This window comes from Phaethon lepturus, unplaced genomic scaffold, assembly GCF_000687285.1.
Source record: "Phaethon lepturus isolate BGI_N335 unplaced genomic scaffold, ASM68728v1 scaffold8873, whole genome shotgun sequence".
In the NCBI taxonomy this organism is placed as follows: Eukaryota; Metazoa; Chordata; class Aves; order Phaethontiformes; family Phaethontidae; genus Phaethon; species Phaethon lepturus.
In genome coordinates, this window is record NW_010529697.1 from 41,220 (window position 1) to 59,399 (window position 18,180).

General features: G+C 40.4%; 1 protein-coding gene across 1 annotated transcript in view; it reads left to right on the top strand.

The window, feature by feature from the left end:
- Positions 1-18,180, top strand: part of PDE3A (phosphodiesterase 3A, cGMP-inhibited) — a 46,847-nt gene that overhangs the window by 15,668 nt on the left and 12,999 nt on the right. Inside the window, exons 6-11 of the mRNA XM_010284019.1 lie at positions 2,791-2,876; positions 3,392-3,561; positions 4,911-5,048; positions 10,205-10,316; positions 13,757-13,870; positions 16,810-17,009. Of these exons, the coding sequence (XP_010282321.1) occupies positions 2,791-2,876; positions 3,392-3,561; positions 4,911-5,048; positions 10,205-10,316; positions 13,757-13,870; positions 16,810-17,009 (820 nt within the window). The remainder of the gene's footprint in view (positions 1-2,790; positions 2,877-3,391; positions 3,562-4,910; positions 5,049-10,204; positions 10,317-13,756; positions 13,871-16,809; positions 17,010-18,180) is intronic.

Genomic DNA, 18,180 nt, shown 5'->3' on the forward strand with positions numbered 1-18,180 from the left:
CTGGAGTTTAGATTAGGATCCTGACAGGCTTTCAATATGTATTTAGGTGACTAAATAGAAAATAAGTGCTTTTAAAAGTTTTACAAAGGTATTGCAAAACTGGTACTTGCACTGATTCATTTGAAATGAAAACTATATAACATGTAAGAAATATACCATAAATGTGCTACTGTCTTATTAAACGCCTTTATTACTATTTCAACAAAGTATTACTACTTTAATTAGTAACAGTTATTGCTCTTCTATTAAAGAGAACAGTTAACAGTTGCATGAAAAATGTTAAAAAATAATGTAAGGTTGTTGTAGATAGTAATGAAATATATTTTCTTTATATGTGTAGACTTTGATTTCATTGTAATCATTGGTAAAATGCTCATTAGCTTTTATGTGGCTACTGCCTTATGTGTTCTGTGTAGGTTGAATAGCATATTTAGGTTCTTAATTTCCTTGTTTTCAAATGCTTAGACTGTGTAAGCTTTACAAATAGTTACATTGCTGGCATAGACTTTGTTGTTATTTGAAAGAAACACATTATTTAAAATATTATGGAGTAATGACTGCTAATAGAATTGGCATCCACTATTACTAATAGTCACTGCTCCTATAAAGTCCATTGCAAAATCGTAAGCACTGTCACATTTCTAGCCATTAGTATATAGAGATGTCATATCCACAGATACAAGCTGGACCAACAGCACATGAATAATGCACACCTTAGTAATGTAAGCACAGTTAAATAAAAACAACAACAACAACAAAAAAACAGCCAAACAAAAAAACCCAAAGAAATTAAATGGTTAAGACGAGCTGAGAAAGTTAAATTAATTAACAAACACTGGAAATAAATCTTTTAATGTTTGATCTTTCATATTGTAGATTGCTCGTCTTCATGGTATGCAGTCCCCTACATTTACTGCCAAAAAACCTGCCTTGCTAAGAAATAATACCAAGTCAGCAAACCTCTGCCACCACCAAACCAGTCCTTCTCCCAACAACAACAACAAAAGAGAAAATGAACTCTTGATGGGTTCAGTGCCTTGAATCAGTTCCACCCAGGCAGTGGCATCAAGACAGCAGTTTTACTGTACTTTTTTTTTTTTTACTTACAAAGTGAAATGTGGTACGACAGCAGAGTTTGAAAGTTTCATTAAACAAGCACATATACTAGGCAATGCTGTTAAAATAACTTGTAAGTAATCATTTTGAATTCTGCTTAGTGGATGAGGCAGAAATCCTGTGGAAAAAATGTTAAACAATCCTGTGATTAAGAAGTATATTATAATGCCTGTGCATGAAGGGGATTGAGTTAAAGTTTCATGAGCACGTTTACTTCTGACGTAGAGCACATTTCAAGTGTTCTACTAGGTAGCTCAGTAATTATCTTTTTTTAAATATAGTGTTTTATGTGGACCATACATATTAAATCAGTGTGCGTTTGCATATGTTCTGGAAATAAAGAGGTACACTCATAATGCCGCAAAAGCCTTGTAGCGTTACAACCAATCAAAGACTGTCTTTCTCTTTTACTTTTACATTTTGGCGTGTTAGCATTGACCTTATGGAAACCACAAGAAATGTGGGAGAGAGAAGTTAATACCTTTTTTTCATCTTGTTTATAAACCTGAGTCATACAACGTTTATTTTCTTGGCTATGCACTACTTTATTTAAAATTCTTTCAGGAATTCATTATGTTTGCAGGGCATACCAAGCTCCAGAATCTGTTTTGGATGACCCAGTCAAAAGCCATCTGGCATAGGATTTTAGCTGGTTTTATATGGTGAACTTACATTGGTGCAGAGTTTCCAGTACAAAGTTTGACCAATTAAAAGAATTTTGTAATAGTTGCTTTGCAAAGGCTGTTATATATGAGGTATGCTACAAAATACTGACTTGAACCAGAGAAAGAAATGTTAAGCTGTCAGTTTTTCATGGACAGATTTGATATAATACTGCTAAATGAGGCTTCAGATTTGTTCTCTCATGTTTTCATGATATATCATTGTTCCTTCAGGTCCTAGGCTCAATCATACTGGGACATTGTAATTTGAAATGTTCCAGCTGGTATTGAGTTAATGTTTAGAGCTTAGAGGGAATGAAACACAAGGAATAAAGCATTTTAATGGAAGGGAAGCCATGATATTGTGATCCATCCCACAGTGTCTGTCTGTTCTGGGAATGATGAAGCAAACTATGTCTTCTAACTTCATTGCTAAATGCCTGGATGCCAGACCACTGACCTCATATTCTGTCCAGAACACCCTCTTGGTTCTGATGTGCTTGGAATGTTGTCACTGAAGTAATGGCAAAATACCTTTTTCCTCCTTAAGAGGAACATATTCTAGTTTTAAGCAAGAAAAAGAGAGTAAAGACACTTCATGACTGTGTTCAAATTGAATTGTATAAGATTGTATGGCACTCTGGCACATCTGCATCATTTTAATTCATGTTTATAGGGCAATTATAGTACAAACCCAGGGGATTTTTCTGTACTGATAAATGTAGAGAATAAAAAATTCATTTAAAAAAGTATCAACTGTATAGATTTACTGTTGGCAACACGAATTTAATGGTGGTGGCTAGTTAATCCAAGGTGGTTTTGTATTTTTGTCTTTTTGCATTCCTGACTTCCAATAAAACTTCAGCTTGCTCTTATAATTTTTCTGGAGAATGCCCCCTATACTACAGCTTATACTGTATGACATAATCTTACACCATCAGCAGGAAATCATTTTACATAAGACTAATGGGCATGGTTCTTTACATTGTGCATGTTTCTTGATGTATTTCAGCTGTGGCAGACCCTATAACCAAATAGAAGCTGGTGACGGGACACTAGATAGAAATGGTGGTACCACACACACCCTGAACAGAACAGGTAATTCCCTGTCCATCAAAAACTCCTTACCCTTTAAAATTCGTTAATCATTCACTGCAAGGGCAGATAAGCCTGTCTGTGGACCATACATATTAAATCAGTGTGATTTATCATTCACTGAATGGGCAAATAAGCCTGTCTGTCTTAAAAGGAGAACATACATAGGTAAGACTGTACAAGTTGTCTTTGAGGCTCCTTTCCTTTTTGTATGTACAACATGTGCAAAATGCTGCTGAAGAATAGAGTTAAAATATAAAGGAAATAGTTTCCCTCATCTAACCTAGTCAGCTCAAATAATGGTCCTCAAAATTTTTCTCGCTCTTCAATCCCATTTTTTGCACTCTGCAGGCTTTATGCCTTAATGCCTTTGGACAGATTGTCCGACTTTGGACCCAGCCAAGCAGCACATATGTATTATGAGTCAGAGATCCTGTTGCTATTATTCAGAAGGTCACAGGATGACTTTCATGCAATCCTTGCTGTTCACACAACAAGCTTTGTGATTTGTGTTGTAGATGATCCTGCACAAGCCACTTCTGACTATGAGACCAACAACAGTGACAGCAGTGATATCGTACAAAATGATGATGAGACAGATTGCTCCAAAGAGCAGACACGGAAGGGATCTGTCTGTAGGACGTACACACCTGAGACCATCATTCTGCATCCCTTGATACCACCTGAGGTAGCTTGTTTAAGTTCCACTCGCACAGTAGACTGAGTGTATACTGACATTGGGGGGGAAGAAAAAAAAAAGGCAACAAAAAACCCAAACAAACAGCACCCCTCCCCCCCAAAAAAACAAAACAAAACAAAAACTAGGGCCTGTCTAAAGCTGGTGACCATGGTTTTAAGCAGCAATTGCAGCAGGGTCCTACCTTGCAGTAGGAGGATTGACTTTCAATAATTGAAAGGAACCATTGAAATGTGTGAGAGCTGCTAAGCACTGGCCACTTGTGAAACACTAACCATCTATTTTGATGAATAAATATAAGTTTATGGATCTGGCATTAGGTATTTCTGAAATGTTTGGCCTCTGTGGTAGCCTTGCCTTTAAAGGGAGTGGATTGGAAGGAAGAGAAATTATCTTCTCAGACTACCAGCATGATATATAGTCTTCCTCTTCAGCCACTTCAGCTTCTCAATGGCCTTGCCATCTTGGCTAATATATACAGTGGTCCTTATTTTAAAATAAATTAACACTTGTGTGAGGCTGCTGCATGATATTATTGTTGGTGTATGTCTTGAACATAAGCACATTGCAGTATGGTGAACAAGTGATGATCTTCTCACAACTACTGTATTCAGCTGTAAGCTTGATTGAGATGTAGAGGGAAAGCTTTGTTTAGTTAATTTTTCCACAACCTGTTGTACAACTGAATTAATAAATCTAAGTTGGCATGAGCTCTCAAAAAATTTATTGTAATCAGTTGAATTGGAGTTGGACACGCTGAGAGAAGGCATTTTTCTTCATCTGTTTTGGCATTTACTCATCTACAGTTTCTTAGAAATAATGAAATTCAAGGAATTATACAGGGTGAAATGTGAAAGGAGGGGCACAACCCATCTTTTATTTGCAGACCTTGAAAAACAGGTTGGTTTCAGTATAAGAAGTACAAGTCTTCTCTTAGACCAAGCTCCTTTAGCCGTGTTAGATTGTAATGAATGGGTCCTGATGCAGAAGTAGAAACTGAGTGCTTTTCCCTCTGTACTGCAACAAATTTTACAATGAAGACAGACTCCCTTGGAAATGAATGAATGATTCCCATGAATGAACAAATGAGTGTGTCTCATGAATAAGTTCAGAGGCTGATGTTTCAGATACAGAATTTCCTATTTATTCAAGTGAAACAAATTATAAAGGAGAGTGACTTGCTGCAGGGCTGGTAGAAATGGGGACATCTCTGCTGAGCTGAGTACAGTACCGTTGACTTATAGATGATGCTAATGTGACCTTAGTTTTTAAGAGCATAAGTTTTTGCATGAGATGCTTAACAGAACTAAAATTCCTCTTTATTCTGATTTCTGGCATAGGACAAGCCTGTACTTGCTCCTGAGCCTCTGGTTATGGACAACTTGGATCCCCTGATGGAGCAACTAAATAGTTGGAACTTCCCAATCTTTGATTTGGTGGAAAAAATTGGAAAGAAATGTGGTCGGATTCTCAGTCAGGTGAGAAGGATATCTTGTATGCAATGACTGGCTAGATTATTGACAGATTTAGACAAAGTAGTGATAAGACCCATTGTCCTTACAAAGTGGTCATCCAATGAATTGTCAGCTTTGAATTATGTGTCAGGGGTCACAATATGACCTCCATCTCATTACATTTCTTACTTTCAAATTTCTACATTTTTAAATTCAAAAATGTGAAAGAAAAAAACACACACCTGTTTTGCCTGCTGCTCTCTGCCAATGAGTTTACATAAACCTTTCTGAATATTCTCTTCTGTCTGCTAGAGGTGCTGCACCCCTTACTGAGTTCTTTGTGAAAGGATTTCTCATGGGAGAGCTAAACAGTAAATATATACTCCATTGATGCAGGAAATACAGAACGTTGGTACTTTTTTTACACTGGATATTTCAGTCAGGCTGTGCAAGAAAGCAAGGCTTCAGGAAGCGGGGGGAAAAAATAGTCCTTGCTATGTTCTTCGGCTTTAAAGAGTCAGCGCTTTGATAGTAAATTCATATAATTGTTACATAGGGAGACTAATTTACTATGAATCAGGATGTGAGAGCTTACTAGATGTTCTTTCAAACATCAGTTTTTCATTCCCTCCTGTAAATTTAATGCAGGTACTGTCACAGCCCGTCTCTACCCAGCACAATTAATATCACTTCCATTATCACTTTCTTGGCTGAACTTTCTTCTCTGTTCTGCCTCTTTTCCTGGCACACTGACAAATTAGCCATTTTTTCTTATGGAAGTATTGAGGTTGATTAAACAGGAAAGGCAAGTAAATATTATTATTTAGGGATGGAAGGGAAAAAAACCCAAGAGAATCTGACTGATCTAGTATCACTTTACAAAGCATTATGTAGTGATAAGTGCTGGAAAGAAGAGATTATGTTAATTGGTTAATTGGTATAATGTGGAACAATTAACATCCCCAACAAACACAGAGTTTAGCGTGTCGGGCAGATCTCAGTGCAACAAGCTCCAGAGAATGCTGTATCAAAACTTGGTCCCTTGATGGTTAACTATTATTCAGCTAGATTCAATTATCCAGCGGTCAACCAGGAAAACTACAGTACGAATTCAAATTTATTCTGTGGTCTGACATTTATTGTTCTGTAGCTTGGCAAGTAACATCTATGTTTAACCAGCCTACCAGTTCTCTAGGTTAATTTTAGAGAAATAGGCAAACTATGGCTAGATGTGGATATTGATAGAAATTCAGTTATGACAATTGAGGCACTTTTGCACTAGACAGTGAGTGTGTGATTAAAATGCTCTTCTAGATCATATTGGTCACACTGTTTTCTAATAGCATGGAATGGTAAACAAAACATAAGGAAAAGCAGAACTTTTTTTTAATGGCATAACCAGCAGTTTGGGTGAGCCAACATTTGTTCTGGTTTTACATGGATACCTCTATAGCTTTTAAGCACTTGATAAAATGGCATGGAGTTCTGTAGCTCTCAGGACAATTCCCCTGTGCCTCCCTCAGTTTGCATTAAAGCTGCACATTTTGTTTCCCAACGTCTGCTTTTTGTGCAGGTTCTAAGCATGTTACCATTCTGCAGTGCCACAAAATGAGGCCTGTGAAATAAAATACAGCAGCTTTAATAAAAAGTATTTGTGATCAAAATTTAACATTTTCTGTAACAGCTGTTTGTAATAACTCACACTCTCTAGGAGCAACATGTAGCAAGTTCAACCTTGTTCATAAAATATAAATCCTTCATTTCTCTCCCCCACCTACTCAGATGTTCCTAACAAAATTATTTTCAGAAATAAAAGAACTAAAATAAACAAACCTTTTTCTCCAGCCAAAAGTATTGTCTTTTTCTTGTATAATTTTTAAATCTTGGGATATTATAAGCAAAGGAAAACAAAAGCTCTAATGATTTATTTTCTGTATTTTGCCATTAAATGGACTCATCTATTAAAAATAAGTAAATTAACAAGCTGAATTAACTATGTTTGCCTTGCTAGGTTAAATTTATGAGATGGAACAAAGCAGAGTTGACACGTGCCTCTAGGGAAGCATTCAGTTTAGAAAGCAAATGCTAGCTTAGTATCTTTAAAGCTGCTTGAGATTTCTGTTTCTTCTTTTTGGAATGTTGAATTGATTTAGACATATAAAAAGACCCCAAATGAGTCAGTGACCATAAAAGCATCTGTGCAAAGTACAGTGGCAAGCACTCTAAATGTGGCACTAACAAATATGCATGATAGAGGTTAGAGAGGAATTTACATACCACTTTCATTTCAGAAAGGAACAGCAGAGCTCTCCAGCTGAGTTGATGCTTCACAACAGGCCATAAAGTTAGATAATGTCTTCAATCACACTTAACACTCTTCTTCAGCTCCTATAAAACTAAAACCTGTGCAAGAGAAACTCATTTGCCTGGGAAACCAAATAAAATTAGAATAGGCTAAAGTCAAGATCTCTCTCTAACCTTTATTACTGGGCCCACAGAGACGAGAAGTGCTGGTGGTGCTCCTACACTCCCCATACACAAGCAGCGTCGAGGCAGGGTGGCATCACTGCAGTGCATGTGAATTGATCCCTGGATGGTACCAAGAGGAATGTTTGGTCATGTCATCATCAGGCATGGCTTCTGCAGAGAGCAACTGCCACCGTTACATGAAGGAGAGAGGGAGCTCAGTCCTTGGGGGATGGAATATTCCTGGGATTCTCACAGCAGCCCTTGTGAGGAGTTGTGTTTGTCAGAGCCAGAGACCAGTGCCGATAACGTAAAAGAAACACACGTTTGAAGAAAGCAAATACAAGAGACAAAAAAGGAGTGCACGCGGGTTGCCTGCAAACAACGAGTAGGGAACCGCTAACCCAAACTTTGCACATGTCCTCCAACGAAAGCCATTTATGTGTGCCTGCAACACCCAGGAAAGGAGCTACATGTGAACAACGATCCCCACTTCCAAAGCAGCTTCCATTAGGAATCATTTGGGAAAAGTGCTTGTCCTTCTTCAGGCAGCACTGACAGAAGTACCTGGGCTATAAATGATTCATTCAGGCGTTAGCAGTTGTAGAGACAAGCAGAAAATGGAGGGTGGAGGGAGAAGGTGGTGAGGAGCACCCGCTGCCAAGCGCTTGGCAGCCGTCGGAGTTTCCCTGGGCTTGTCCTTGGCAGTAGGGACTGTGCCGTGGCTGTGAGGGTGCTGCTGTGCTCAGCCCGTGGGATTCTAACTCCCAGGGAACTCATGAAGCAGCGTGCAGTTTGGGAAGGAAGGATTTTAAAAGACAGAAGCATTTAAAAGTGATTAATCCAGAACAAAAAACAAACAAAGCTGCACAGTTTTTCTGGTTTTTTTGAAATGAAAGAATTTAGTTAGTTGACTTTCTGGAAGATAGCAATGCCCTTTTTTCCTCTTTCTGACCTGCCCTTACTCCTTCTTACTCCCCATTTGCTAAGAAAGTGAGAAAGAAAATATTACCAAAATGTCCAAATTACTTGCATGGCTGTTTATGCTTTCTAATGACTACAGAGAATAATGCCATTTTACTCCAAATCATGGGGAAGAGCTATCATTCATATCCATCACAGTCAGCTTCACTTCTTTATAACTGCTGTGGAATTTCCCACCCCCCAAAATCCAAGGGGAGAAAAAACATGCTTTTCTGACATGCTTTATTTATGATACCTGTCCAGTATTGGTGCCATAGACCGGTAAGGTTTAGTCCTGCAGAATAATATTTCTTTATGCTTCCTCTTTTAATACAGAGATATTTTGCTGGAAATATGAAGCTTACCAGTCAGTGACCTAAGGCTGGAGTGTAAAATACCTCATCTCTGTAGGCGAAAGTTTGGATCCCAACTGATTTACTTCAGCTGTGATTCTAGATAGATAAGCAGAATTCTGTGCAGTTTCTAATCCAAACTATGCATAAAGTCAGTCTCTTCGCTCTGCCTCAGTACTGGAGGATCCCATGGGGTTTTCAGAGAGTAGAGTTTTGCTGTCTACAGGCCCTACCATTTATTCTAAGCTCATGTCTTCCAGAGCACTGTAATTCAGTAGTTCCTTAGCTCCTTTGCTATAAAGAACTTTTCACTTTATGGCCAACAGCCATGGCCACAAAGAGAAATTACCACCAGCAGTGATTTTTCTGACTGCATTGCTAGTGGCACTTACACCATTATGGTAGGAACAGAAGTAAGAGCTGGGGCCACCAGCAGAACCGCAACTGTCAGATGCGTGTCATTAGAGGGGCATCCTGGATGGTGCCAGACACCACACTCAACCCATCTCTGCATCATCACTGCCTGTTGCAATGCTTTGCCAGAGTTAGTTCGCATTCCCTCGTAGGGAATGACTAGGAGGGGAGGCCGGCATGGGGGAGAGGTCACTGACGCTGCAAATTGATACCCTTTTTTATTATTCTTACTGTAAAAATCCACACTGGCAGGACATGTAAAGTTTATGTTCATTAAACTTTAGGTGCAGCTCACAGGTCTCAATTTGTATACACACGGGGGTGGATAACTGATTTACATTCAGGTGTAAAAAAAGAAACATAATTTGTAAGAATTTCTTACCGGCATAGCATTCATCATTCCAAATGTGCTTCAGATTGCTTAGCTCTAGGCAGATCATTACCAGACAGATGGCATCAAAAGGACAGAATTTAGCTAACAGCAGTAAATAAGTAAAGAAGCTGAAAGGCTTTAGGGTCCAATTTGTGAAAGAAGTGAAAAGGTCAGCCAGTAATTCTACTGTGTCTCATTGTTCTGTATGTCAAGTTCAAACTTGTCTTCAAAAGTGTCCATTTTGCAGCAGCTGCTGTCTACATTTCTGAGCACTCATCTCTCCTGAACATACCCTCACTCGTCCGTCACATTCTCCCTCCCAATATGTCCTTTCCTGGATGTCTACAGTCATCTTTCTGTGCAGAAAGACTTGGAGCAGCTCTGCTTGCTAAGCCGCTTGCTGCCTCTGAAGTCCTGTTGGAGAAGTCACTTTTGCCATTTCACTTCCAAAATGGGTGAGAGGAAAAGCAGATAAAAGCTAGATCAGATGTACTTGAGAAAATACTACCAGGAAAGCGTGTTTTCGTGGGTAATTTGACAGAGTGTTTTTTATATCTAACTTTTAGAGTTCTTCTGGTCTATTTAGCAGCATGGTTGCTTTGTTTTTTCAGGTATCATACAGGCTTTTTGAAGACATGGGGCTATTTGAAACCTTTAAAATACCAGTGAGGGAATTCATGAACTACTTCCATGCCTTGGAATGTGGATACCGAGAGATACCTTGTAAGTAAAAATTCCCAGAAGATAACGATGATTCCCTAAAGTTTTGGGTATTTTCCACACACTTTGTTACTGAAGCCTTTCTTCCGTCATTGTAACAGCTACTTTTTTTCTTCTGCTACATCATGACCAAATGGATTGCTCTCTAATCAGAGGCTGGTGATGAACCACAGCCTCTCATCTGTTTTTTTTCATTGCATTTAATGTTTCATGTTGTTTCATAATAATTCATGGCAAATTTTGTGTAAGGCTGAAACCATATAAAGCTACTATAGGTACAAAGAACTGTTTCCTGATGATGCGAGGTGTACCCCAGTGCCCCAGTTGGAGTTTATTGAAACATTTCCCTGCCCTAAGCAATTTGGAGTTTTACACAGTAGCAAGTGCTATGCTACTGAAGGAGATGAGCTTTGTAAAGTAGAAAAAATGTGCCAAGTAAATGAGTGCATCCTGTTCTTCTGCCACTACAGCTTGACTGATATTTTTCAGTTTGAATCATTTATTCACTGAAAAACCTGCTGTCAGTCATCCCCAAAGTATTTACTAATTCAAACCAAAGTTACCAAACTGCTTCAACTGCAAAAGACTCTTTTTTTCTCCAGGAGGACAGAGGGAGTTATTACCCCCTTTTAGCTGGCAGATAACCATAGTGTTGAGGAATCTAGGACATGCTATTTTCTCTCACCTCCCAGAAAAATGTCTGAAACGTTGATTTTAGTAAGTCATATAGTCTCTTTCTCAAAATATTAAATGCCAATTGGAACAGCTACAGTGAGAGGCATTGAAGGAAAGCTACTTCAAAATGCCTCCCAGCCAGGTGGTTTGGACTTTCTTCTGCAAAAGTGAGAGACCAAATTTCAGATCTTTCTTTGTGTTTGAACATGATCAGGGATTTGAAGCAGCAGATTATAGCCTGAGGGGGTTCTAGGTGGATGTCCCGCGGTCTGTCTATCCTACTGAAACCATTCGTCTTTGTTTAAAACATTTAACTATTCATAGAGTGTTAGGAATTTTTGAGTTTAGCCCTTCATTTCTTTGTTTTTTCTTAAGTGTGTTTCATTTTGGTAAAGCAGAATATTTTGTCTAATAAAAAATTAATTTACCTTCCAGTTTTTCATTTCTGTGAACAGGTGAAAGCCAAAACAACTTGTTTGGACTTAACCACTTCTGTCTTCTAGTTGCTGAACCAAAAAATGGGTTATTCACACAAAACTAATGGTGACTGTCCCAGTTGGATTAAATCAGTACAAGTTTCACAAGAGGTTAATCCAGCCTTTACACCTGAGAAAAACATTAGACCCCTATGCTTGGCCATCCTCTAGGTTTTGTGTGAGGAGATTAGTGTCTCAGGAGGGATGTTCTTAGTACTTCAAGGAAGGTAGGGGAGAGGAGGCTGCTTCCTTATTTTACTTTCTTCTTTCCAAAATAACCATTTCTGTATTGCTTGCTGTTCTGCTGTTAAAAATTTCAGCTAGCTGTCACTAACAAGTATTTATTTAAAGGGAAGGTCACAAGGAAGACAAAGGAGAGCAAGGCAGGAAAGCAAGGGGTAAATAAAAGGGCCAAGTGGCATGACATGCTCATCTTTAGCGAGTAAGCAAAGTGATTGCAAATTGTGAATATAATAAACCTTTCCCTGTTATGCCCATATGTCCTTGGCAGGCAGGATATTGCTGATTTTAGGTGTAGACGAAGTAGGCAGTTGCCTCAAGGGTGGGGTCAGCAAGATGGTGAGCCCTCCTCTGCCAGAGCCAGGAAAATGCAGGCTGGCGGCTGCTGCCCCACTGATGGTAGGGGTTAGAAACGTGGGCTCAGCAGTGCTGCTCTGGAGGGCGCAGGTGGCTGTCCCCAGCAGGAGCTGGCATTATCCATCCCCTAGCAGTGGCAAGAGGGCAAATATGGCTCTCCAGGGTGCTTTCTCCATCCCAGGTCTGCTTCCTTCCTCTTCTCCCACAGAAGGAGCAGCCTTAGGGTGAAGTTCAGCTTCAGTGCTGAGAAGCCCTCCGTCAGCTGCACACTGCCTATCTTTAGGATGCAGCAGGTATAAAAAACAGGTTGCTTATGCATCTTGCTGCCAGTCCCTTCTACTCCCCCAGAGTACAGAGGTTTTATCACCTCTAATGAATCCAGTCAACTTTACTTATTACTTCTTAGAGTGGACTTCTGGACTTGTGTGTTGGTAATTTTTCCTAAAGGATACATATTATCTCCAGTGCTATTCTGATTCTTGACCATTATCTTAATATAACCTAGCTCTTCACCTATTCCCATTAAGCCTGTTCCAGCATTTGGTTTGCCAATGAGAGACGCATGATTGATTGGCATTACCAAAGTGTCACCAACTAAGATGACTGATTACCTGGAGATGTAGCCAGCTATTGTGAGTTTTACAGATGGGGGTGACTCAGCAGTGGAGGCCCACATTTTTATGCTTTGTCCTCTGAAATGCATCTTTGCAGAACTGCAGCAGCAGTAATGTAGCCACAGGTTATCATTCAGACTATCAAATTTCTTTGTGTTTAACTAGTCACTGTAGAAGATAACTGTGCTTTGCCCAAAATTAGCTTGAATCACAAGCTAAAATGCTTGTCTTTCAGTGGTTTAACCCTAGATGTAAGCTTTCGTCCTGGTGCAGCAAAAGCATTACCCCTCTTTCAGCATCATGGTTGCTTTTTGATATGTATGTTTAGATGATGCTTTGTGCTGAACTAGCATGTGATTCTTTTTCAGCCAGTTGTGTTGGTTGCGGGATAGTGTATCTGGTCTTGAAGGATTTGGTGGTACGAGCTTTGGGGTGACTTCTGTCTCTCATTTCTACAAAGAGAGCTTGCAGTAAGCCAGATTACAGGATCCAGGGCCTAAACTCTTATCTCCGGCCAGCAAACTGCAGAAGGTACCTGGTCTAACTGTGCAGTGTACACATATCCCGAGTTTGATTTTTTTTGCAGTGCAGCTGCTAGCACAGCACCTAAATTTGCTCAAGTAGCGTCGGCTAAGTGTTACTTGCCTTGTATTTATAAGCTAGGTGATGAAGTAGATGGGGTTTTCCCACTGATTTAATTTGAATCAGATGTTAATAGCATATTTACCCGGTATCATTTAACTAGCTAAAGGCAACCACTGGAGTAAAGGATTGGAACTGGTGGCACAGATCAGGCTCCTTGTTTAACACTTCCTTTGCAAAGTTTCCTACATTGCAGATAGTGCTGTTTCTCTGCTGTTCTGCTGTTTCTTGACTGGTGTGAGACATACCATTGAATGTGCTTCAACTTTAGTAAAAGAAAAACTGAGCATTTACAGAATACGTCTGTTTTTCATGCTTGTGATAATGTTTGGTCTCTGCTCGATTGACTGCCATGCGATACCCACTAGATGGTGCTGATTTCCCTCTGTCGGAAATATCCGTCATGTTTAATGGCAGGGTCATTTGCTTTGTATCACAGATCACAACCGAATCCATGCAACTGATGTTCTACATGCTGTTTGGTACCTTACTACTCAGCCCATCCCAGGACTCCCAACTGTGATTAATGATCACGGGTCTGCAAGCGATTCAGGTATATTTAAATGTGCAAGTATATATGTTGTATTTTTAAAGTTTTTGTCATGAAATTTGCTGTAAGAAAGCCAACAGTTGAGGATTGCGTGCAGTACTTGTTATTATATAGACTTTTAAGTTCAGTAGCACATTGGATGTTGAAGGTGTAAAGGTATCTTTGTGTAACTTAGAAGAGAATGGAATTGGTCCTCCAAAAGCCAATACTTTACATTTAACGATGTGTGAATGCAAGCCTTTGTGTTCACCCGTAACAACAGATGTTTGTTACCTTTTGATTTTTACAATATCTTTTTTCCTCAGAAAACTCTTATTCGTAGTGCTTTTCAGTGCTGCTCCAGAAGCAGTGTAAACTTTTAAACTCTCAAACCGTGCATTGTTTTGCTATTACAGAACTGCTGGGGCATGCAGGTAGTGCCGTGTGCTTGCCACTGCTTGGCTGTCATGAGGTGTTCCTTTGCCTTTCCTCACTGTCTCCAAAGAAAGAGACTTGTTACCATTTTGCAACTAGTTTGCAAGACCACTCGTCTGCTGTTTTACAATTGCTCCTTACAGGAAGTTGTTCTTATTGCATCTTTATATTAACTTCTCCAGGTTTAGCTGTAGCAACTAGAAGACCTGTCTGTATTTTGTGGGAGTTCTGAGGAAGTTACTGAAAAAGCAAGAGTTTGTTCTGCAGAAAACACTTCAACTTCTATTTTATTTTGGTGGTGTTTGTGTGGCACAAACATATCCTTTCTGAAACTCTTCAGGATGTTTTGGTGGGGTGGGAAACATTTTTATTCATAGAATCTTAAAATCATAGAATCTTTGGGTTGGAAGGGACCTTTAAAGGCCATCTAGTCCAGCCGCTCTGCAATAAGCAGGGACATCTTCCACTAGATCAGGTTGCTCGGAGCCCCATCCAACCTGACCTGGAATGTTTCCATGGATGGGGCATCTACCACCTCTCTGGGCAACCTGTGCCAGTGTTTCACCACCCTCACTGTGAAAAATTTCTTCCTTATATCTAGTCTAAATCTGCCCTCTTTTAGTTTAAAACCATTGTCCCTTGTCCTGTTGCAGCAGGCTCTGCTAAAAAGTCTGTCCCCATCTTTCTAATAAGCCCCCTTTAAGTACTGGAAGACTGCAGTAATGTCTCCCCAGAGCCTTCTCTTCTCCAGGCTGAACAACCCCAACTCTCTCAGCCCGTCCTCATAGGAGAGGTGCTCCATCCCTCTGATCATTTTTGTGGCCCTCCTCTGGACTCGCTCCAACAGGACCGTGTCTTTCCTGTGCTGAGGGCTCCTCAGCTGGATGCAGTACTCCAGATGGAGTCTCAGCAGAGCAGAGTAGAGGGACAGAATCACCTCCCTTGACCTGCTGGCCACGTTTTTTTTGATTCAGCCCAGGATACAGTTGGCCTTCTGGGCTGCAGGCACACATCACCAGCTCATGTCCAGTTTTTCATCCACCACCACCCCCAAGTCTTTGTCGGCAGGACTGCTCTCTATCCCTTCATCCCCCAGCCTGTATTGATACCGGGGGTTGCCCTTACCCACTTGCAGCGGCCTGTTGTCGGCAGGACTGCTCTCTATCCCTTCATCCCCCAGCCTGTATTGATACCGGGGGTTGCCCTGACCCACGTGCAGGAGCCTGCACTTGGCCTTGCTGAACTTCATGAGATTCACACGGGGCCATTCCTTGAGCTTGCCCAGGTGCCTCTGGATGGCATCCCGTCCCTCAGGCCTGTCAACTGCACCACTCAGCTTGGTGTCATCTGCAAACTTGCTGATGGTGCTCTCAATCCAACTGTCCGTGTCATTGATGAAGATGTTAAAGAGTACTAATTCCAGTACAGACCTCTGAGGGACAGCACTCATGTCCGATCTCCATCAGGACATTGATCTGTTGACCACTACCCTCTGGATGTGTCCATAATTCCTCATCCACCAAACAGTCTACCCATCAAATTCATCTCTCCAATTTAGAGAGAAGGATGTTGTGGGGGACTGTGTCAAAGGCCTTACAGAAGTCCAGATAGACAGCATTGGTAGCCCTTCCCTTGTCCACTGTTGTGGTCACTCCATCATAGAAGGCCACCAGGTTGGTCAGGCAGGGCTTGCCCTTGGTGAAGCCTGTCTCAAGACACTCTGAAGCTGGCTGTCTCAAATCACCTCCCTGTCCTTCATGTGCCCTAGCACAGCTTCTAGGAGGATCTGTTCCATGATCTTCCCAGGCACAGAGGTGAGGCTGACAGGTTGGTAGTTCCTAGGGTCCTCCTTGCTACCTTTTTTTAAAATAGGTGCAATGTTTCCCTTTCTCCAGTCTTCAGGGACTTTACCTGAAATATCATGGGGAGTCGCTTGGCAACTACATCAGCCAATTCCCTCAGGACTCTGGGATGCAAAATGAGCAAAGCATCTCACTTCAGTATCTGCCTCTGACAGGCATGTTCAAGCTGCTTCAAAAAAAGGTTGTTAAGAGGATTATCAGCAAAGATCCAAAGTCTAGACCTTTGGATTGGAAAACATGCACTGTAAATGAACCAAGAAATGCTAGTCCATTGCTTTAAGGACTGTAAGTGTCTCATAGATTAATCTATGTGGTGAAGCAATTTGAGGAAGGAGTGGGAAGATCGAGTTACCCACAAAGTTCCCGCATGGCCATGAATCCATGGCTTATTGCTAGTAACCTACATAGTTTGAGAACAGGCTCTGCTGGATGGCAGGAAGATCCCCAGGTGGGATCAGAATTTCTTCCTTTTCAGTCATGTGTCTTATTGCTCTGGATCATGTGCATAGTATCAGAAAGCGTTGAGGTCAGGATGTGTTTACTCTTCTGTTATCTATTGTAAATTTACTCCATCTCTTCCTGCTTTGTCGCTTCTGTCTGTCTCAGTAAGTCACTGAAGAAGTGGTAAGTTTGTTGTTTTTTTTTAATTTATTTCGTTCTGCTCAGATTCTGACAGTGGAATCACTCATGGCCATATGGGTTATGTGTTTTCGAAGACATACACACCCACAGATGACAGCTATGGATGCCTAGCTGGCAACATCCCTGCCCTTGAATTGATGGCTCTTTATGTAGCTGCAGCCATGCATGATTATGATCATCCAGGAAGGACCAATGCCTTTTTGGTAGCGACAAGTGCTCCTCAGGTAAATAAATAGCAAGCAGCATTGCTGTTATGTTTGGAAGGTCTTTGGTAACAGCTTCTCCTTGCCAGTGGTGTCTGTGGCTTTCATTAAGCAAAAGTCTACCAAATATTTTGAAACAGCTTATCAAAGTGACAGAAATAGTCACTTCGCTTGGGGATTATCAGTAAGAGTCTTCTTACACACCCTCACCACACTCAGTTAAGAAATAGCTGTTAAGAAAGATACTGATAAAATGGCTCAGTGAAGGAGAAGCTAATGCTCTGTTGACTCACAGAGGCTCTGTAACTGTGAAATAAGGGAAGAATTATTCTACCCAGTAAGGCACAAGAAAGATTAAAATAGAATAAAAAACACCTGTATAGTTGACAGTGCACCATGCAAGATAGTTTGTGCATGATTGTAACATATTTTCTGCTCTTCCTATAGAATATGAACAGCTGCAGTCTTTTATTAATGTATTTTCAATTATGCATCTATCAGGGCTGGGGGTGTGGTGTGGAAAAGAATCTAAGCTTTATAAATGAGGAATTGAGACTTACCTAAGGTTACACAGAAGTTGCTGCCAATGCTGGGAGTTGAATTCAGCAATTCTGAGTCACTGTTTATTGGCTTAATTATGAGATCATCTTTCTTTACATAGCTGACCTGCCTGGCTTCAGCATACTGTGCTGAAAAATGTTTCTATGGACAAGGAAAGAGAAAAAGATAGCTTAATGGTGAGAGGTCAGGTAGGGATGCAGAAATTCTAGATTTACTCCCCAACTTGGATCCAGACTTCCTCTCTCACCAAGAGCAAGTCACCTGAACTTGCTCTGTATCAGTTTCTGTCTCTAAACTGATAGTAATATTTCTCATCCTCGCAACATCTTTCTGTGATCAAGAACTTCGATACTCTGGCCAGGTAAATAGATTGATAGAAGGTGTATGCTATCCTTAAATCTGTTTTTAAGAAACGAGTAGCTTTGTGGTTGTAAAAATCAACAAGGGAAGTTAGATGATTAGCCTTAATGTATTGTCCCTAGTTTGAAAATAAATTAATGGGAAAAATTCAAATTCTTCTTGTTATTTTTGAGGATTTTGGTTTGTGGTTCGGGGTTTTTTGTTTTTTGGGGTTTTTTTTAATCTGATATCATCTGAAATTTGCAGAATTTGTATTTGGCATCTGCTTTTT